Source organism: Apus apus, chromosome 8 (genome assembly GCF_020740795.1).
Source record: "Apus apus isolate bApuApu2 chromosome 8, bApuApu2.pri.cur, whole genome shotgun sequence".
NCBI classification, from domain to species: domain Eukaryota; kingdom Metazoa; phylum Chordata; class Aves; order Apodiformes; family Apodidae; genus Apus; species Apus apus.
In genome coordinates this window covers 16,858,167-16,878,901 of record NC_067289.1, presented here as the reverse complement: position 1 = coordinate 16,878,901, position 20,735 = coordinate 16,858,167, and the positions used below count along the sequence as shown (strand labels likewise).

At 43.3% G+C, this 20,735-nt stretch overlaps 1 protein-coding gene across 3 annotated transcripts in view; it reads right to left on the bottom strand.

The window, feature by feature from the left end:
* Positions 1 to 20,735, bottom strand: part of DIS3L2 (DIS3 like 3'-5' exoribonuclease 2) — a 185,461-nt gene that overhangs the window by 107,811 nt on the left and 56,915 nt on the right. For all 3 annotated transcript variants that reach the window (XM_051626783.1, XM_051626781.1, XM_051626782.1), the window contains 4 exons: positions 20,038 to 20,272; positions 8,948 to 9,054; positions 7,541 to 7,788; positions 1,659 to 1,832 (listed from right to left, as the gene is read on the bottom strand). In XM_051626783.1, the coding sequence (XP_051482743.1) occupies positions 1,659 to 1,832; positions 7,541 to 7,788; positions 8,948 to 9,054; positions 20,038 to 20,272 (764 nt within the window). The remainder of the gene's footprint in view (positions 1 to 1,658; positions 1,833 to 7,540; positions 7,789 to 8,947; positions 9,055 to 20,037; positions 20,273 to 20,735) is intronic.

Sequence of the window (20,735 nt, the reverse complement as noted above, 5' to 3'; positions counted from 1 at the left end):
TGGAGCAGGGTAGAGTTGGAGGCCTGTAACCAGCGGTGTAACCCAGGGGTCAGTACTCAGTTCAGTGTTCATCATCAATGTGTTCATCAATGACCTGGACAATGGGACAGAGTGTATCCTCAGCAAGTTCACTGATGACACACATCTGGGAGGGATGGCTGACATTCCAGAGGGCTCTGCTGCCATTCAGTGTGACCTGGTCAGGCTGGAGAGCTGGGCAGAGAGGAACTTAATGAGGTTCAACAAAGGCAAGTGCAGGGTCCTGCACCTAAAGAGGAAGAACCCCATGCACCAAAATAGGTTAGGGGTGGACGTGCCAGAAAGCAGCTCTGAGGAGAAGGATCTGGGAGTCCTGGTACACAGTACATTATCCATGAGCCAGCAATATGCCAATTGAATCCTGGGGTACATAAGGAAGAGTGTGGCCCGTAGGTCAAGGGAGGTCATTCTCCTCCTCTACTCTGCCCTGGTGAGGCCACATCTGGAATATTGTGTCCAGTTCTGGGCTCCACAATTCAAGAGAGACAGGGAATTACTAGAGAATAGTTCCCCTCCAGTGGAGGGCAACAAAAATGAGTGGGGGATTGGAGCATCTCCCTTATGAGGAAAGGCTGAGAGAGCTGGGACTCTTTAGCCTGGAGAAGAGAAGGCTGAGAGGAGACCTTATTAATGCCTGTAAGTATCTAAAGGGTGGGTGCAGGGAGGATGGATCCAGACTCTTTTCAGTAGTCCCCAGTGACAGGACAAGGGGCAATAGGCACAAGCTGGAATATAGGAAGTTCCATTTAAATATGAGGAAAAACAGCTTTATGGTGAGGGTGACAGAGCACTGGAACAGGCTGCCCAGGGAGGCTGTTGAGTCCCCTTCTCTAGAGACATTCAAAACCCACCTGGATGCAGTCATGGATTATAGGGGAGTTGGACTAGATGATCTCTAGAGGTCTCTTCCAACTCTGGCAATTCTGTGAAGACATCTCTTAAATGTGACACTTAGAAGCTCAGCAAATCCATCAGTTTTGGGCAGACCAGTAATGTCAGAGTGTCTACCACCCAACTGACTACAGAGTTCCTAAAAGCTGGTGGAAGCATCACTAAGTTACAGGCATGGGTAATGTGCAGTAGAGGGACAGCACGAAGTTGCCAGGCTGCAGGAAGGGGCTGCACCTGCCAGCTGCTGACCTGATCAAAAACCATCATAAACTCCACATGAGAGCGGTTCTTCAAAACAGAGAAACATGTTGAGACTAGACAGGAAAACGCAGGACAGTCTCTACCTGTGCTTAAGTTTCAAAGTAACAATGTCCAAGATCATTTGATCTGCCAGGCATTCAGAAAATTTCTGCTATAAAACTACCACTAAAATACGTAATACATTCCAGACAAAAACATAAAGCTTTCAGATTAGGTGCCAAACACCAACTTTTCAGTTTGCAACAGTTCTTTTGAGAAAAAGCCTCTTTGCCTCACAAAATACTTCTCCAAATAACTGATCTTCTGGGTTTGTAGGTCCTTCCAAAAGCAGCTTCTTCCCACTCCAGCACAGGTAATGTGCAGTATGGTACCTGTATTAAAGTCAGTGCCTTCTCAACGTGTGATGAAAGCAAAACAAAGCTGCAGCAACCCAAGGAGGAGCATCAGACCCTGCTTTTTGTTGTTACCTTAAATCTCTTCTTTTAGCCAGCTCTTCTGGTGAGATAACCCAGGGAAGGCTCTGGGGAAGACATTCCAGGGCTTCGGGGGGAAAGTCAGAGAAATCCACGCCATACTCCATGAGGATCCCTTCTGTTTCCGGCTCAATCTCCCCAGCCTGCCCAAGACTTTTGGCCAACTGCCTGCAGAGAGAAAGAAAAAAAAAAGGGGGTGCTTTTTAAAAGTGTATAATTACTCCTGTCATATTGTTACTGTCCTGGTAGAGAGGCTACTGAGCCCTCAAATGTACTCTTTCACCCATTCACTTCTTCATGAGTTCAGGCAGAGGACTTAGCAGTAATTCAGACCATACCATGACTTATGTCTGCTGGAGATGCAAAACACTGGCCAGACAGTTCTCTGGGCTGTTCCGTGTATCTAATTGCCAGTAGACATTTTATATTATTAGGTTTTTGCAGAGGTAAAAAAGTGTAAAATTAAAAAAAAAAAAAAAGAGAAACATCCCTCAGGGATGAGGAAAGCTCAGCACTACACACAAGCTGCTCCAGCTTGACACATGGCTGGTTCCCTCAAGATCCTCCTTCCTCTCCTCATCACTGGAAAAGGTGACTCAGTCCCACTACCTGAGATGAAGAACACATTCCCATCAGATCCCACACAGCTCTGCAGAGGACAGTTCCCAGGGAGCTCAGCACACTGCTCTCCATCCCAAGGGATACACATCTGTCTGGGCAAGCTGATGCCTTCTCTTACAGGCTGAGAGAGTTGAGGTTGTTCAGCCTGAAGAAGACTCCAGAGAAGCCTTACAGCAGTCTTCCAGTACCTGAAGGCACCTACAAGAAAGCTTGGGAGGTACTTTTTATGAGGTTATATAGTGATAGGACAAGGGGTAACAGCTTCAAAATGGAAGAGGGGAGATTTAGGTTAGACACTAGAAAGAAATTCTTTAGTGTGAGGGTGGTGAGACACTGGCACAGGCTGTCCAGAGAAGCCGTGGATGCCCCATCCCTGGAAGTGTTCACGGCTGGGCTGGACAGGACACTGAGCAACCTCATCTCCTGGGAGATATGCTTGCCCATGGCAAGGGTGTTGGAACTAGATTATCTTTAAGGTCCCTTCCAACCCAAACCATTCCATGATTCTAGAACAGCTGTGAAGAACCTTCACTGCCTTCCTTATGGGAGACACACACACAGACATGCCCACAATCTTTGTAACCATTCTCCAGACTCTTTCCAGGACCTGAATGCTTCCAGTAGTTTGTCCCTTGTCTCTTAGCTAAGCAGAAGCCTCTGAACCAGAAGCCAACTGCAGAGGTGCCAATGATCTAGAAGCAAGTTATAAACAGGGGAAACTGTTCCCCACACGCTAATAGTCTTTGATGAAATATTCTGCACATGTGTGGATGGGGCTGCTGCTCTATTATGCTTAGAGAAAGTTTCCATCTGCTCCAGTGCAAAGCCCAGTCCACGTTTGTCTGAGAGCTCTGGTGTCAAACAAGCGTTCAGTTCTGGACACAGCATGCAAACTGGGACACCCAAGGAGTGGGAGATCTGTTCCCTCCCTGCCTGCTTAGAAATGCAACATGAGAACCTACAGCCCATGGTGGCTCCCCTTGTCCCCTTGCTCACCCTCAGATTGCTCTATAGTACACAGAGCTAAATTACTTCTTATTTTTTTAATATACTGTCATTAGCGTGGATGGGACGCTATGGCCAATAGAGAAAATGCTCCTGACCCAAGAAAATTACAGCTGAAATTAAGGCAAATCCATCAAAATATGACACAAAAGAGAGGGGTAATATCACAGTGCAAAACCAGCCATTCTAATAAGTGTTCTTCCACTGCATAAAATACACAATCATTATATTGATCCTTCTGCTTTAATGCCAATGAGTGAGAACAGGCACTAATTACTTTCTGAAATTGGGGCCAAAACAGTGCACTTGTCATTTGGACAAGCAAGATGCTCTCAGAGATTCAAATGTGCCATAAACCCACAGAACAAACCCCACCCGCCCAGCACAAGCAAGCCCATCTTCTTTATGGGAGCACAGCTCGCTCCTCTCACAAGGGGAAGGGCTGCATAATAAACCTGTCACACTGTGCAATATGCTGGAAAGGAATGGGCACTCCACGGCATGGTAAATTGTAGAGTTCACATAGCCTAGCTTTAAAACAAAAATGAAAACAAGGATAAAAGATATTTCCCTCCATTGTTTCAATTTTATGTACAAACTGCATGGCAGAAATACGTGCGCATTTGGCATCGAGGCTGAGTTCTCTGTTCCTGCAGCTTGGTCCCAGTCTGATCCTTATTTTAATGTAAATAAATGAGGCATCAGTTTTATCCCCCTCTCTCTCAGCAGTAGCAATAAACCAGAGGAATTGCCACTTCATTTCCAACATCTAGTGCAGAGCTGGGAGGCTGAGCAAGGATGAACCCATGGGTCCGCAGGCCCACCAGCACCACCACAGATGGATTAAGCAACAGAAAGGATGTGTTGTCCTATCCAAAAGAAATTATCATGGCTTGAGTCGCAGGTGCCCCTTCTCTTGGAAGGGCAGAGCTGGGAAGTGCACCAGGAGGGCAGCTGGACATCTGCACAAGTCATGGAAAGCACCTCTGAATGCCAGAGTGCTTTCCAGCTCAGCCTTGAAACCCATGTTCTCTTGATCCGTTTACTGAAATTAGATTACAAACCTTAAGGGGTTTACCCAGAGGTCTGATATAGGACTAATATTTTTTTAATAGTAATTAACATTTCATTTACAGTGTTCCAGGGAACATTTCCCAAGTACCTTGAAATAAAAAGTGTACAACTGACTTTAATTGGGGCCATGTTACAGTCACACAGACGTGATGACTTACATCAGAGCGAAATCTGACAGGACAGCATGTGATCAAAGGTAACATGTATAGGATCACCAATGGCCCTGGAGTAACAGCCAGGCTGTGAAATCACTCATGGGGCTCTGCGGCCACCAAGGGTAGCAAGAATAGTTCAAGAGGCTTATAAACAACAACAGGCACAGGGCCCAGCAGCAGTCAGATGTTCACTCTCAAGGAGTCAGGGTGGCTGTGACACCCCGGGCTTGCGTGTCTCTGTTTTTTTTTAAATGTCAAAAGGTAAAAAAAATTATAATGGTTACAGAAAAACGTTTTCTGTGACGTGGATGGGGGAGCATTCAGGCATGCTGGAGGGATCTTTGAATACCCTTGGACTGATGTCAGAGCCAGCAGCAGCACGCACGAGGTATTCCTCAAAAACAGCCCTAACTGCAAGATCATGGAATTGCTCTGAGCTGCCGACTGACCAGAGCTTGACCTCCCAGGGGTGTGCACCTGGGGCAGAGCCACACTCCTGCTGCCACATGCCCTTTCATGGTGACATTAATTGCACCTATTTAGCCACCTATTTCTACAAGCATCCGAGCCCTCTCCACTCACCAGACTCAGCTGAAACTGGCCAACGTGTTCAAAGGTTACATGACAAGAACTCTCAAAAAAGACAAAGCATAATTACATAAGGCTTGTTTCCTTTGGAAAGCTGGGCAGGGTCCCAGATGGGAGTGAATAATTTCCATAGGGATTTAACCTTACTCAGTCTCTCCTGGAGCAGGCTTGTCCAGTCATTCTACACAGGGAGTTTCTTTCAGCAGCAGGAGAACATCATACACATCAATCAGCCACTGCTCCTTGAGGAAGTTTGTAAAGCAGCAGGAGAGAGGACAGCAAGGAAGGCCACCCAGCTACTCCCACCACTCAGAGATTAAACAAATTCAAGCCACTTGGATGGCTTTGGGAAGAGCATCAAGAACATCCTGTAACATTTCATTTTCTTGCAAATGCCATGATGAATCTTACCACTTGACAGACCAATACCTAAGGCCCTGAGCTAGAATAGCCAAAAGCCCCATGTGACAGAGGGAATCAGTGATTTGACATTTTACTACTGGTTTGTTGGGATTTTTTTAACAGTCTCATCCATCATTGTACGTGGCCGCAAAAAAAACCAAGATTCTACCTTAACCATCTCCAGAAGTGCAGACACATCTGGACTAATTCTCCAAACAGCCTTGGACTCCAACAATGCAAAAAGGTCCCCAGAAAATACTGTACAAGACAGTACTTATTTATTTGGAAAAGGAGAACATTTTGGAGCTATTTTACTTTACCTGGTACCTGAGGAAGGTACAGTTAAATGGCATTTCACTGCCACGGTGAAATCACTCCACATGCAGCAGAGAACACAGCAGCACAAGCTCAGGGCATCACCAGTGGGACATGGAGACATTAGTACCTCTCTGTTCCTCTCTAGCACAGTCGGGGTGACAGAGTGGCCATCAGAGGGGACAGTGTCGCACTGGTGACCACCAGGTGGCAATCACGACACAGAAACACACCCCCTCCCCAAAGGGACCTCCAGGGACTGTCAGGTTGCCCCTGTGCAGGTGACCACCCTGAGGTCACCTGAGGTGCCACCACCAAACTCTTGGTCAGGGCATCGCACTGCTCCAGCCACATGCATTCACTGTGAAGACCAGGACATGCTGTGAACTGTGCTTGGAAACCCAGCATTGAACTTCCCAAAGGAAAAGGAAAGCTGAGGAAGGTGCAGGTTGGGGGAGTTCAGCTGCAGGATGGAGAGTACGTGGAAACTCCCCAGGTATCCAGGGGAAATGGCTGTCAACTAGGGAGGGGTTTCCCTTGTACTTTCAGCAGACTTTGATGACCTACAGCTTCTTTAGTCCAGACACCTTCCAAATCATGATGGTGCTGTCAAAAAAGTATCATGAAGGCTGTGGGAAGAACTAAGGGTTGCACAAGGAAGTTAAAAAAACCAAACAAACAAGCATCCACTGAGCTGCAGATCACCTGATCTTCTCTCCTTCAGGTTGCCACAACTAGCAACACAGCTCATAAACAAGCCTATCAACCAGCCCAAAAGCAAACAGCAACTTTTGGGACCTTCAAGAGTTTCCTTGTCTTTCAGTGTTTAAACAAGCATGTATTTATAGTTAAAAACAAAATAGGTCACCAAAGTTTTATGCTCCCCTCTCCACAAGGCACTTACTGAAGTGCAACCAAGTCCCAGAGTAAATGGCTACATATGAAGACAATCATGGACGTTTTCTTTCCTGACAACACCCTTTACAGCCTGGAAACTACAGGCCAGATGAGAATATACAATGTTGTCAAAAGCACAGATTAATGACACACATATTAGCCAATGAAAAAAAGACATTAGCCCATCCTCCTAATTTCCCCCATTTCTGCTGAAAAGGGGGGTTGTTGATGATGAGAAGCCAAGCAGTGCAATCTCCCTCCAATCTTTTCTCTGTTGGAGTCAAAGACGACAAAGAAAATCTCTGCCAATAAGAAGCTTAGTCATAGAGAAGTTCACAGCACAGCCAGCCCCTAGTTAAGTGGGGCTCAAAGGGAGGCCACTTCAGTTCATGCACTGCAGTTTAGCTAGGAAATACTGAGTGACTTAACAGCTCACATGGCTCTCAAGGACTACACATGAAACTTGCTATTACTGAGCACACAAAGCAGCCACAACTGATAATGAACTTAAATTCAGGGAAACAGGGACTTCAGCGTAGCTCACTTTGAATTCTAGGGTTGATAGATCTGTGCCAACATACTTACACAACAAAGTTTTATGTAAGTTTCAAGCTTTACCAGGAGTTTTAGCCTAGGACTCCACAGCCACGGTGCTGAGACTGTACATCAGCTGTGCTACTCATCAGAACAGCTTTGCAAGGGGAACAGAAAAGCTGGACTTCACGCCCAACTCCAACTCTACTACATGTACCAAATCAAGTGAATTCAAGAACTCCAACTAGAAATCTGTCATCTCTACTTGCAATGGCAGCCACATACCCCATTGCAAAGTTGCTGTCTTCTTTCCAGTCCACTATGCGGCAGATGAAGAGCCTATTGGAATAGTCCTCAGGCCTGGTCACAAAATCTGGAGGGCAATCAGCCAAAGACACGTAGACCCTGGGCACCCTGTGGTCCACAGGGGAGAACATAGCACACCTCTTGAAGAGTTCACTGTTTTTGTCTGCCAGAAGCTTGATGAAGCCCATAGCTGCTCGGGAATGCTTCTTTTCCAAAATATAGACCACCTGGAAGAGGCAAAGGTTTCTACAGTTAATACTTTTGGAGAAACTTATTTTCTTTAATAGGGATACACAAAGCCTTAGCAGAATATCTGGAAAAATCACGAGGCCTATACCATGCTTTCCCTGGGTGTGTTGATGTGCATGTGCATTTTTTTAACTGAGTACCTATTTACAATGTCTTTTCCTTGCCATCTTCCTCATGGCTACAGTAAAGCTAAGTGTCTTCCAACTGCTAGCTCTCTACAGCAATTTTCTTGATTACAGAACAAAACCAGACAAGAAGCAGATGCTTCCAAATGCAGGGAATTAGCCACAACATACAAGCAACTCCTGTAAAATCTTTCATTTGTATCCTCGGCCTGTGATTTTGACATTCAGCACAGAACAGGCCAGTCCAAAAACGGTGCCGCTGGCAGATCCAACACTAACCACAGGAAAGGATGTGTTGTGGGGAATTTGGCAGTTCCCTCCTCACTGTGCTTTCTGAAGTTAGGGGTTATTTTACCTTTATACAAGATGGCTTTATAATAAATTACAATATCACTAAATAATTGTTCCAGAGAGGTGTTCATCCAGGCTATATTTTTGTAGACCATAATAAATCACTGGGTAACAGAAATATTATAGCTGATTTCCTAAGCTTATACAGAAGAGTCCTTCCAGAAAGTTTCAGGAGCTGCATCCCGGTGCAATTCTGAGCTCTGGAACTGCCACGCTGGATGAGACCAGAGAGCAGCTCAGCCCACAGCAGGGACCAGAATCAGAGGCTACAAGGAAAAGCACAGGACATGGAAGAGACCTGACCCAGCTGTCCTTTTCTGGTCTCTTAACATGCAAAGATTGACTCAAATCTTGAACCAACAGCACTTGCAGTCTTTCCAAAGTCTGTAAGAATTCATTCTGACAACTTTGGATATGCTGACATTCATATTAGTATCCAGTCTTTTTTCTGAATCTTGGTAAATAATTTTGCGTAACAAACAAAGGGAATTTAAACCAGGATAATTGGTAAAAACAACAAGACACTTGATCTTATCAGATCAGACAATTACTCTCTTTGAAACAATGAATAAGATTCAAAGATCAAGAGGGAGGCCAGGGCTGGTCTCCTTCAGCCTTTAGGAGTCCACATGTACTTGCTTGTCACTCTCCAGAGAGTTACCTTGGCTGTCCTTTGAAGAAATGTATCTGGGAGGAGCCTGGGGTCATTCATTTTGGGTCCATCATCTTGCTTTGTTCTGTAGACACCACCGATCCCAACAGCCTTGGCTGCATCAAACAAGACAAACACAACGGTTACTGTAGCATGTTTCCATCATGAAATACATTAATTTACTATTTAATTTCCAGTTAAAACATTACATAAGGTTATAATGTGCATGTTTATCTTTTAGACCATCTCTCTTAGGTTGACTGTCTTTGGTTGTGGATCAGGATTACAAAAAAGTCTTATGAAAGTCACCATTTAAATCATGATGAACATTTAAATCAACTGTCAACTAATTTCTGGTTTGCAGTTTTCAAATATTTGAGTATCTGAGTTTGGAAGTATCTGCTATAAGTGGTTGGCACACTGAATGCATTTAGTGTTTACAAGCAACCAAAGCAATTTTTGCCATGGAGAGGGCTGGGACCAGTTCCCTCTTGAACTGTTTTTCAGATGGAAACTTCCATGTGCTCTTCTCCAGAGGGCTCGTGGAAGATGGCTGCCTTTTTCCACTTGTATGGCAATCACATCCATCTCAAGCACGTGTTAAAATCAGGCCCTGGGTGTTCAAAAGAAGTTCTGATATCTTAAAGAGAGACTGTGGCACTGACTGCAGGTTTCAAGGGACACAGCTGTCACTTCTTCCCTTAGAAGACATGAGATAAAGCAATGTTCCGTTGAAGACTGTGCTCCAGTGGTGCTCGCACATGCCACACAGCCTCAAGAAGAAGAGTGGTGACACAGAGACCCTGTCCCCCATATGACACCCATCTGTCCCACAGAGACCCTCAGCAGAGGCTGCTGGTGACATGATGGATGAAGGCGGCTGGGCTGCAGGAGGGGACGCTGCGGCTGCCGGCAGCGTCAGGGCGCTGGGGACCAGCACTTGGGGGGAGCCAGGGAGCAGCGGGGGGCAGCAGCTTGCCCCGAGGGGAACAGCTGTGCACCACCATCATGAGGGCATGTTCACAGATGGTCATGCCACCATGGATGGCCTGTCCTGCCTTCAGGCAATGTTACCCCAGCAGCCGTTTGACAATGAGTCTCATGACAAACTCTGGTTTTCATATGCCGCTAATTATCCCCACATTTGCCTTCTGATACAAAGCTCCTCAGACAACACCTCTCCTGAGAGATCATCTTTTTTAGAAGATGCCAAGTGACTTTTTTTTTATCTTTACTGACTTGCTAGCAAGGCTGAGAGGAGAACAGACAGATTCAGGAATTTAAAAAAAAAAAAAAGTTACTTTCCTAAAAAAAGCAGCAGTAATAGCAGCAGCAGGTCCTCTTCTCTTTTACTTCTACTGAAATCGTCTGATGTGCCACAACCAGGGCTGCTTAGGGATAAAACCACCCAGAGTTTCATGGTGACAGACAAGCCGAGGAAAAAAACTGCTCAGATAATTATAAACAGTTTAAAAAGTAGGGATACTCAAGTTAAACACCTAATTTGCTTGTCTCCTCTAAGATCTTTGCCAGCTAAAGATTTGTATCAGGCAATCAGTTAAGAATAAAAGCAAGGAGCTGTTTTGTCATCTTAAAAATTTGCAAGCCATCAGTTAATAGTCATGGGTTTATGGTGCCAGCCATACAAATGGTTAGGACAAAGAACAGGATGATCTGATCTGGGACAAAGTAACACTGGCAGGAGTGGAGGGTGAAGAGAGGCTGGTAGCCTTCCAGGGGCCATGCGCTCAGGCACACCTGCCACAAGCCTGGGGCTTTACTGGAATGACTCTCCCCCACTGAACAGCACATACTGGTTGGCAGAGAAACCAGATCTAAACATCTCTGGGGAAAAAAAGCAAGAGCTGCACTCACTGCTTTCCCAGTGTAGTGGAACAACAGCAGTGAATCAAGGCCCAGCAGGCAAGAATGAGAAGAACACTAGAAAACATGCAAGAAACATGCCCTTGTAAGAGCTGCCTTCTTTCCATTTCTCCTTCCAGCTCCCACTTATCAAAAAAGTCAATTGTATTTTTTCACTGAAGCACATTTCCCTGTCAGAAAATGACCCAAAAGTGTCCCTGGGACATATCACATACAAGCATGCGAAAGCACAGAAGAACCAGGAGAAAGCTGTTGTGGGCAGCAAGCAAATGGGTGACCAGGGTTTCCTTTGCCTGGGATGAAGAACAGGCAGGGCTGGGGCATTTCTCCCCACCCTGCTGAAGCTGAATCTCATGTGAAACTGGAACAGGTACTGGAAAGCATTTGAATTATCACTGTGGTACATGATAGAACCTGCCCTTTTCCTTCACAGCCAACATCAACCAGGGGTCTTTGGCTGGCTGGAAACTTTTCCTCAGGGGTCTCTCACATTTCAGTATCCAGTTCAAAAAAAACCTGGGATTATCAGAGATTCCCAGACAGAAAGCTCGATGTACAACTACACTACCAACAGAAAGAAAGAAGGAAGAAAATCCCAGCCATCTGTTTATTCCTACTGATCTTTCTTAATCAACTGCAATATCTGAAAGGTCATACATTTACTGATGGGCAACTCTCCTGAAACAAGGGAAGACAACACAAGAAGAACTTCGGACTCTTGGGGCCAAGAGATGTGGACTTCTCTACAGCTTGTAAGTGCTCCTTTATAAGTCAAAATTATGTTGGTATTAGGGCTGCATCTGGTTCTTGGAGATGCGTTTGCTACAATAGCAGAGCACCAGCAATGAGGGCTCTGTGTGACAAACCCCTCTGTTCAGAAAGGTCAGCTACCCAGATCCAATATCCACCTGCCTCAGTTGTGAAATTTCTACACATAAATCTCAGTCTCAACTGAAGTACCAATCCAGCAATAAGCTACCATAAGAGTCTGGTACCTGAGTCCCCTAAATACACTTTGCTCAGTCCCCCCCACCTTTCATTGCACTTCCCTCCAGTGAAACTGGAACTTGGTGGCTGAGCAGGTGGAGAGGTATCAGGGCCCCACTAGAGTCTGGTGGTCTAGAAAATCCAAGCTGGGAGACACAACATCTCCCACAACAGGACAAAGCCATGGAAGCAATCCTAAAGGAGAGTTAACTTGTAAGAGCAGCAGGATTTTGAGCATGGGAGGCAGAAAGAAACTCCATGCATTATGCCAAACTAAAAATTAATTATTCTGACCCCTTTACTGCAGCGGTTGTCCAATGATCATTCAGTATTTCCACCCTGGGCAAAGACATGTTTTCTGAGAAAGATTTACTATGTTAGCTTGGGCAACACTTCATAAGCTTATCTTACAGTGAAAACACACTTCAGCAAGTAGGATCCAGTAAAACTGCACTATAATCTCAGTGTTTTCCTTGCAGCGATTATCTGACAAACCAAAACTGTAATAGTCTTACTTGAAGAAAAAAAAAAATAGGCACTAGACAGAAAAAGCAACTCGAATTAGTTATGTTATTACCAACAAAGTAGATCCAGGACATTTGGAATTTGCCTCCTTCTGTAAGTGATCAGTTTAGGCAGTTTCAATACACACTTAAATTTGCCTGACAGGCATTCTTAGGTCAAACATTATTTTTTTAAAAGCCCCCAAATTTCCTTTTACAATTAAATTACCATGACATTAAAAGGTGGCCAAAGTGGATGAAAAGTCATCAGACTACAATTCTAATTACTTGTGACAGATCCAAAATTATTTTCACTAGGTTTGCATTGGTCACTGTGGAAATTTGCAATTCTGTCCAAAAGGAATACAATTAAAGATGCAATATCCACTTGCAAATGAAAATATATCGCAGTTTCAGATCTCAAAAACAACTCACTGGAAAAAAAAAAAAAAAAAACAAAAAACACCTCCCTCCCTAGATGGGAAGAAACAGGTTTTTTTTAAAAAAGTTTAATGTTTGCTGCTTCAGCTAGAAAAAAGTAATGTACTTGAGAAGCTAGTTGGCTTATTCTACATGGGCCTATCTAAGAAAGCCATCAGAAGGCATTTTATATATGTATCCAAAGGTGTATTATATATGATACAAACCCAAAAGGTAGGGAAGAAGGAAAGTGCCATTCCACTTGGTAGCAAGTACTCTCCAAAACTGGAATTTATTTTAAACAGGCTATAAGAAGGCCCACTTCAGGAAATATCATGCAAGAGGCAGTACTTTGCAAGTATTTCCATTTCCACACACAAAGCTTTCCACCTGTGATGGAGGGAAGACAAGACAGTTCACTGTGATGAGACTGTTAAGCCAAGAGCTTTGGAATATAACACATGCAGCCTGTCCAAAATGAGCCTAACAGCTCCTGTGTGCCATGCAAGAGGGCTCTGCAGGTAAGAAGCAAAGCTGCTCCAAGCCATGCAACACTGCAGAGCTGTCTCATCACAGAGCTGTGTCTAATTAACCTCCTTAGAGATGTTTATTTTAAATACTCATTTAAGCAGACTCACCCTGCCACAGCTGCTCATGTCTAAACACCTGAACTCACACACCTGTGTGCCCAAAGGTACACTGAAGACAAGGAGCAGGAGACTAAAGATGTTTACTGAGAAGATTTTTGAAGTTGCACAGGAGGAAGGAGACCCTCAGAGAGGGAGAGGAAAGGCACAACAGATGCTTAAAGCAGAGAGACAAGCATCTGCAATAGCACAGAGCAAAGGCAAGGAAGAGGTGAGTACCACTGGCTTCCTTACACACATGCAGCACAGCCTGGCATATAATCATTTACTTATATTTAGCCACCTCCTGAAGGAATAATGAAGGAGATGGCAGAATGATGAGACAGGAGTGTCAGTTTTCCTTACAACTCTCCAAGCCTGATCCACAACAAAGATTCCACATCATTTTGGGAAGTTGCCATGTAGCCCAACAGATCAAATTGTAGCTGTCTCAGTAGCCACAGAACATTACCACAACCACAGCATGGGGACTCAGGCCTCCCAGCTCTCTCATGTCCTTGAGAAGCTGCCAGTCAACAGGGGAGCTGGAAGCTTTATTGCAATAGAATTAAATCTCAAGAAAATTAGGTAGTGTTGCAACCTACATAAATACAGTTTTATTACATTAACAACAAGTAAAATTAAAATGTTACAAAACCATTTCCATTGAGTATTTTGCCTATATAAATGTTCTTCCTTCCTGTGTGTGCCTTTGTTCCAACAGTACTTGTGTCCAGTTTTACTACTGCATGGAAAATACGTTAGTTGAATGAATCCTAATCTGATTCATCCTGGAAACCTTGCTGCTAACAATTATCATACTTAAATATGTTTATCTTCACACCCACCATTCATTCTCAGTATCATGCCCTCTTACTTACTTGACCTAAACTTGTAACTCACAGGAGAACCACAGGTGAATTCAGGAACATATGGTAATGTGCTGAACTTAATCTAATTCCTGCTACCTAATTGCATAAGTAATTTTTTTTCCTTACTTAAGAAGTCATTTGGGGGTCAAGTTAACTTAATAGAGAAGAAAAGCATAAGAAGCTTTCCCAACATTAACTTCCATTGCAGGCTTCAGCTATGCAAGAAAAGAAAAACTGGAGTTTACTCAGCCTGTAGCATTTAATCAATGCAACCATAAACCCCAATTTGTTCAACATCAGTAGAACAGTTTTTCTTAAGTTGCTATAGCATTTATTCTTCAGGAAATCTATGGTCTCATTTAAGAAAAGTTATAGCAACAACCAAAAGAGCTAGATCCAGAGACCCACAAACATGAACTTAGGATAAACTAATACAGAGCTGTCTTGAGCAGCTGAAACAGCTCCAGCTTCTCTGCTGGTTTTCCAGGCTTCAACAGAGTGAAACTGATACGATTTTGACAGTTCCACCTCAAGGATTTCTATTGAAAGCCGTGTAACTGAGAAGATTTCCTGGTGAGCTTTCACTCTGCTGTGGCCTAGAAATGTTAAGAGCTATGTAGTGGAGATGATCCATCTCCAGAAAGCTGCAGGCTAGGAAAGAAGCGTGAAGACTCTTTAAAAGCACTCAGAGTGAACAGGAGCCTCTGAAGAGGAAGGAGAGGAACATTTATCCCTTCCAGCAGCCAGTGACGTTGGTGGGCTCCAAATTTGTCAGAGATTTCCTGGCAGTTAACCTGAAAGAAGGGGGAATTGGAGCAGAGCAGAAGAGAGGGACGGCATGAAGTCCAGATTCTTGCCACCACCATCCTTTTCCTAGTAGCCTTGGCCAAGGAGAGGAATAGTAGTATCCCTCTAAATTCTGCCTATGCCAATTTGAGACACTGATAGCTGCAGACTCCAGGTGCCAGAGGAAGACACAAAAGGCAGCTAAGTATCTTGACAAGTTTCAAAGAAGAGAGCACACACAATCACAAGCGGGGTTATGGAAGTCCATGAGAAGGTGCAGAAGTGCAAAACAGATAAAAGTCTAGATTATAAATACAGTTTTATCCTGTGCTAGGATTCAAAAACCTTTCTAAGCACTCACTCTAGAGCACCATCTTGAATGGCTTAATGCCTTGTCAATCATATAATGAAGTTATCAAATGCCACCACTCCTCTTGAGCCAAGTGATTCCAAAATACTCAACAACAGGTCTCCAGTAAGTAGCAGTGTGGACAACAAGCAATTTTAGGTTATAATTTCCAATCTTATCAGAGCTACTAGAGACTGACAGTCACATTTGACTTGAAAAAATCTCATTGTCCATCTGACCAATGCTGAAGAGACAACAGCAAATTTTGCAGCGGCAGCTCCAACCTAACTTCACAGAATCACAGAAGTCTGTTGACTCTATTATCCATCAGCTATTTGATTCAATTTTCCAGCACACAATTGACTGAGTTAGCTGTCAGTTTACTCTGCCTGTAAATGAGCTATTTCTATTCAAAATTCATTACTTCAAGGCAGTAAGCAAACCTTGGACATCCACATATTCAAGCTCTGATTTGCAGAAGTGTAGGTGTAAGTGGAAATCCTGAACAAACACAACTATCTGATTGCTGCCACGGCAGCCAGTCCACCACCTCAATGACTTCTGTGAGCAATCCCACGGGAAGCAGGATATTCTGTGTATCTGATAAAGTGAGATCTCACATGAGAGGAGCTGAAACAAGCTGGGCATACCAGTTTGACAAGCATAGGTGTTGACAAAGTCACACAATTTTACCGACTTTTATTTGAATATGCTTTTGCTAAGAAAGGCTGAGGTACTTTTATGAGCATAGCTGCCATTTTTAGGAGTACAAGTAGCTGCTACTGTTCAATTGCTGATGTTTCATTATCAAAGTAATCTGATTGAAATATTTAACAAGAGACAGCTCATATTTGTATGAAACTCATGTGACATGCAAGTCTCTGTAAGGATACAGCATCATAAAGTGTTCTGTACAGAACATTTTGCACCTTCCCTGTGTTGGGAGGATACAGAGAAGTTTCTAGTTTTTATTACATATTGAAATGGAGTATAAGGAAAATCGTTCTACTGCAGTAATAAGGCACAGAAATTATGTATTCTATCTCAGTACTAAGTGGTAAGACAAGTTACATTACCTCTCTTGCAGTAGTCAATGTGAATGAAGATTAAGGAAAAGAATTACAGACCTAGCAAATGTCATGTTGACTTCTGGGTTACTTCTCTGGATGGCAGTGACACAGAATAAGTTGAGGTCTCAGGGTAAAACACAGAGGACCTGCATGTCAATACCAAGCACTACAGAGTGTTAATCTTTTCTGTATACACAACATTGTTCAGACTAGTGCCAGGATGCTATTGCCTTGTTCTTTGCCTGTATTTCAACAGGGCACAGAAACCCCAGAGAGAGTTTGAAGGACACTAGCAAGGGAGCCAAGAAACTTTCCTTATGATACTCATTCGCACTGTCTTTGTGAAGAAAATTCAGGGGCAAACTTTGTTCAGCATGTAGAGATATATACACCTTGAAAATACAGCTGAAAGTGCAAGAGGAAAGAGATTTCCAACTTTGCTAAAAAGACCTACCTCCAATGACTAAAACTTGAAATTAAGAATCTAATTCTGGAACAGGACAATATTACTCTTTGTGTAGGACAGCAGGCTAGAAAGGAAAATGGTTCATTACTTCCTAGATCAGAGACTTTTCTGAAGAAATCTTTAACCCAACTTCTTTGCAATAGAGTTCAGAAAAGTGGAGTAAACTTGTTTGACCAGGACAGCTTCTGGCAGAGTGACACCAGTTCTGAACTTTCATTTAAATATCCTTGTGCAAAGCAAGGCTGACGCACTTTTATGAGCACAAGAATTTCCAGGAAGTACATGGGCTGAGAATTAGGCTGAATGTGATGGTCTCTTCACTTCTGTGGACTTCCCTCTTGCTTATCCTATCCCTTCTGGGGTCTTAGGAAGAGAAGGGCAGGAAGCACAGCTCTCTTAACTGCAGCACTTAGTGAAGACAGATCCATCATCTGAGACTCAGCCTGCAGCCCCACACAACAATTTCTATCAGTTTGCTTTAAGCCCCACAGAGGCATAGGAAGCCCAACCTACAATGACTCCAGGGAAATCCAGGCCACTCAAATCTGAACTTTAATCAGCATACACAATGTTTCATGCTTCAGAGACAGCAAGGGCCAACCTCAAATTCTTGGCCCCAGTGTGTAACTAGAGGTGGGGGGGGGGGGGTGGGTGACTGTGCTCTGTAGAGGAACAGAGCCACAATGGGATGGGAAACAGGCCAGGGTAGAAAAGATACCAAAACAGCCTGCATTTCCAGCATGACCCAGAGTGCTTTTATTCAAATGACACATCCACTTTTATTCTTCATGGTTCATTCTGAGCATCAGGAGCAGAACAAATGAGCCAGCACCAGAGATACTGCATAATTCTACTCCTCCATCAGAAAGGATAAATGTCATCTTGCAACTGAGAGGCAACAATTTGCAGAGCTTGTGTATATGCACAAAGATTTGAGCCCCATCTCAACATGTCTGTTTGGTTTTTTTGCCCCCCAACGAATAAAATTTACTTTTGATTCTATTAAGAGTAGCTATGGGTATTTTTCACCTGCAGAAATCTGGTGAGTTTTTTGTTCAGTTCGTGCTTTCTTTAGGTCTTATATTTATGTACATGGATCTTCATATAATCACACACACAAGATATTTTATTTTTTATGACAGTTATCACTGATGCTAGAATAACTGTAGCTCTTTTCCAGGCAAGACTTAAAATCTGGATAAGTGATGATATGAGAAATTGCATGAAAGACAGGAAACGAGCCAAAGCAATCATCAACTGCTCAAAAACACCTTCAGAAAAAGCAGCATCGTAAACTTTATATGTATAAAAAAAAGGAGGGCATTAAAAAGCAGAGCAAGAAGAAACTAAAGAAAAATCCATATGGGTTATATGGCCAAAGAAGCTGAAGCAACTATTAAAACAGGCAATAGTAAAATACAAACTCAGCAGATATCTAATTGGCACATCCACACCAGCCACAAGGTTTGTTAAGGATGAACATGGAAAGGCCTTGAAAACAAAAGAAAACAGTTGGCTTAGGCAACTGCAAGGGAAAAGTAGGCTGGATTTCAACCGTGTAGACAATAAGCTGATCTAACATCTGCCTTACAAATATTCTCCAAAGATAGAATCAAATGGGAAAACCCACTCCTTTGGCATGGATTTTAAGAGATGACTTGATAACCTTCAACACAGGTCACTCCAGCGCATCTCGAGGAATTATGATGCACCAAGAAAAGTAGGTCCCACCAAGCCTTTACACTAAAGCAAAATCTTACTGGTTAAATAAAATATTGGGTTAAGTACATATTTATTTAGATTCTAGAGTCAGACTAGAATGTATTTCTCTGAATTTTAATTTGGCACAGCTGTCAGAAGTAAGAGATGCACCAGACATGACATGTGACTCAGAACCATTTTAGGAGACAGAATTGTCAAGTCAAAGTGGCAGCTCAATGGCATTCAGTCTCCAAGACTGCAAAAAAGATGGAACTAATACCTAGTTGTGTAAATCATCTGCAGACAAGAAGTGTAGCTCCCAACTTAAGCCCTATGCTGGAAAGTAACAGAACAAGATGGTAGTTGACACACAACTTGGCAGTAACTCAAAGTCAATGGAGGTACCCAGAAGGAAATAGCATCATGAACTGGTGAGGTGGCAGCTCCATTCATGAACTGAAAACCAATGTTTTGTCATAAAAACAAACACCACTTCCACTCAAGTGTTAATTCCAGCTTTCTTAACTGATGGATGTGAAAAATGGAAGTCTACCAACCGTCTAGACAGAGCTCTGTGCATCTTCCAAAACCACCTTGGGAAAACAGAGGTATTAAATAGAACATCTTTCCAACCAGCACCAAGATTTGTCAGAGAACAACAGCTACTTACATCCTAAGTTACTGCCGTCTTTCTGGACAACTGGGTTGTCCAGCATCAGGAACACACTACAATATCTGTCCTGGCAATTTTTCACCAGGAGCTGAAGGCACATGTTAAATGAGCCAACTGTCAGAATCTACTCAACAGGCAGCTCTTCAGGAAGGGATTTAGTACTAGAAAGCACATGCAAAGAGTAGCCTAAGCATAGTTTGGGACAGGGAAGCCTATTTTATTTTGCCCTAAGCAACATTTGATGGCTTGGATGGACTTTGGATTCAGAATAAAATGGGTTTATTTGCCTTCAAAACAGATTGCATCGTTTGCTTTAGATTTTAGTGCATTTTTTCAAATGGACCAAATCTTTAAGTTGCTCATAACTGTTTGAAAACAAACATAACTGCCCCCAAGGAAAAACATTCTTATTCCCAAACTGAGACATGTAGATTGGCCAGCCAAGCTGCAACAAAGGAAACTGCTACAGCAGCATCTTGAATTAAACAGCAACCAGCAATCCCCAGACAGCTCTGAGAACTGCAAATCTAAAGGTGTGACTTCTGTTTCACAGATTTACTTCGCATCGATCAAAACTACATAAAACCCAGTCCTTAATACCTATTCAAAACTATGAAGGCAGTTTAGCAGAAAGGGATAGAAGTGATAAGGCATTAAGCTTTTACGCCTGTATTTTATATCTTGCAGCAAAGCGAGGCAACAAAGTCATACTTCAACAGTTTGCTCAAATAAAGGTTTAAATGAACAAACCGATCTACTCACCCTTTTCACTGGTATCCAGGGAAAGTTTTTTAATGTCATCAGTCAACGTATCCTGCAAGTGGTCTTGTCCATGCTCTGCATCATTATCATCAAACCGAGCTTCTATAATGACATCGGGACTTTTAGCATCATCTTTCGCTGTCTCTTGAGGAATGCAAGTCCCCAGCATATCCTCAGGGACATCTGATTCATGTGTGGCTTCTGTTTCTTTGTCACTACCATCTGGCTTTATTACCTGAAGGAGCAGGAGATGAAAAAAAAAAAAGACACAAGCTAAATCACTGGACTGAAGAAAGAAAACATTATCTTTCCTTTTACATCTGCATCCCCAAGGAGCTGACAATGAATTGTGGGCGGCTGGTGGCACACTGCAATTGCTGTGTAATTAGCCACAGATATTACACAATCCAAAGAGGTACCTCACTAGGATAAAGACAGGAACGGCTCGGCCTTTGCAATACCTCAACTGTGACAATAATGTATCCAAAGTGTATCTAGAGCATAACCACACAGTTCCTGCCAAGCCTCTAATGGCTCTCTAGAAGTTGGGAGTAAACACAGAAAGGGAGGAGAATATGCTACAATTTAATGAGCTGCTTAGACCATTGTTCACCAAGATAACACTAATCATCCTGGGAAGTCCCAAAACTCAAGCAGTTCCAGCAAACACTGGGATCATGTCAAAGCACATCTCCAGG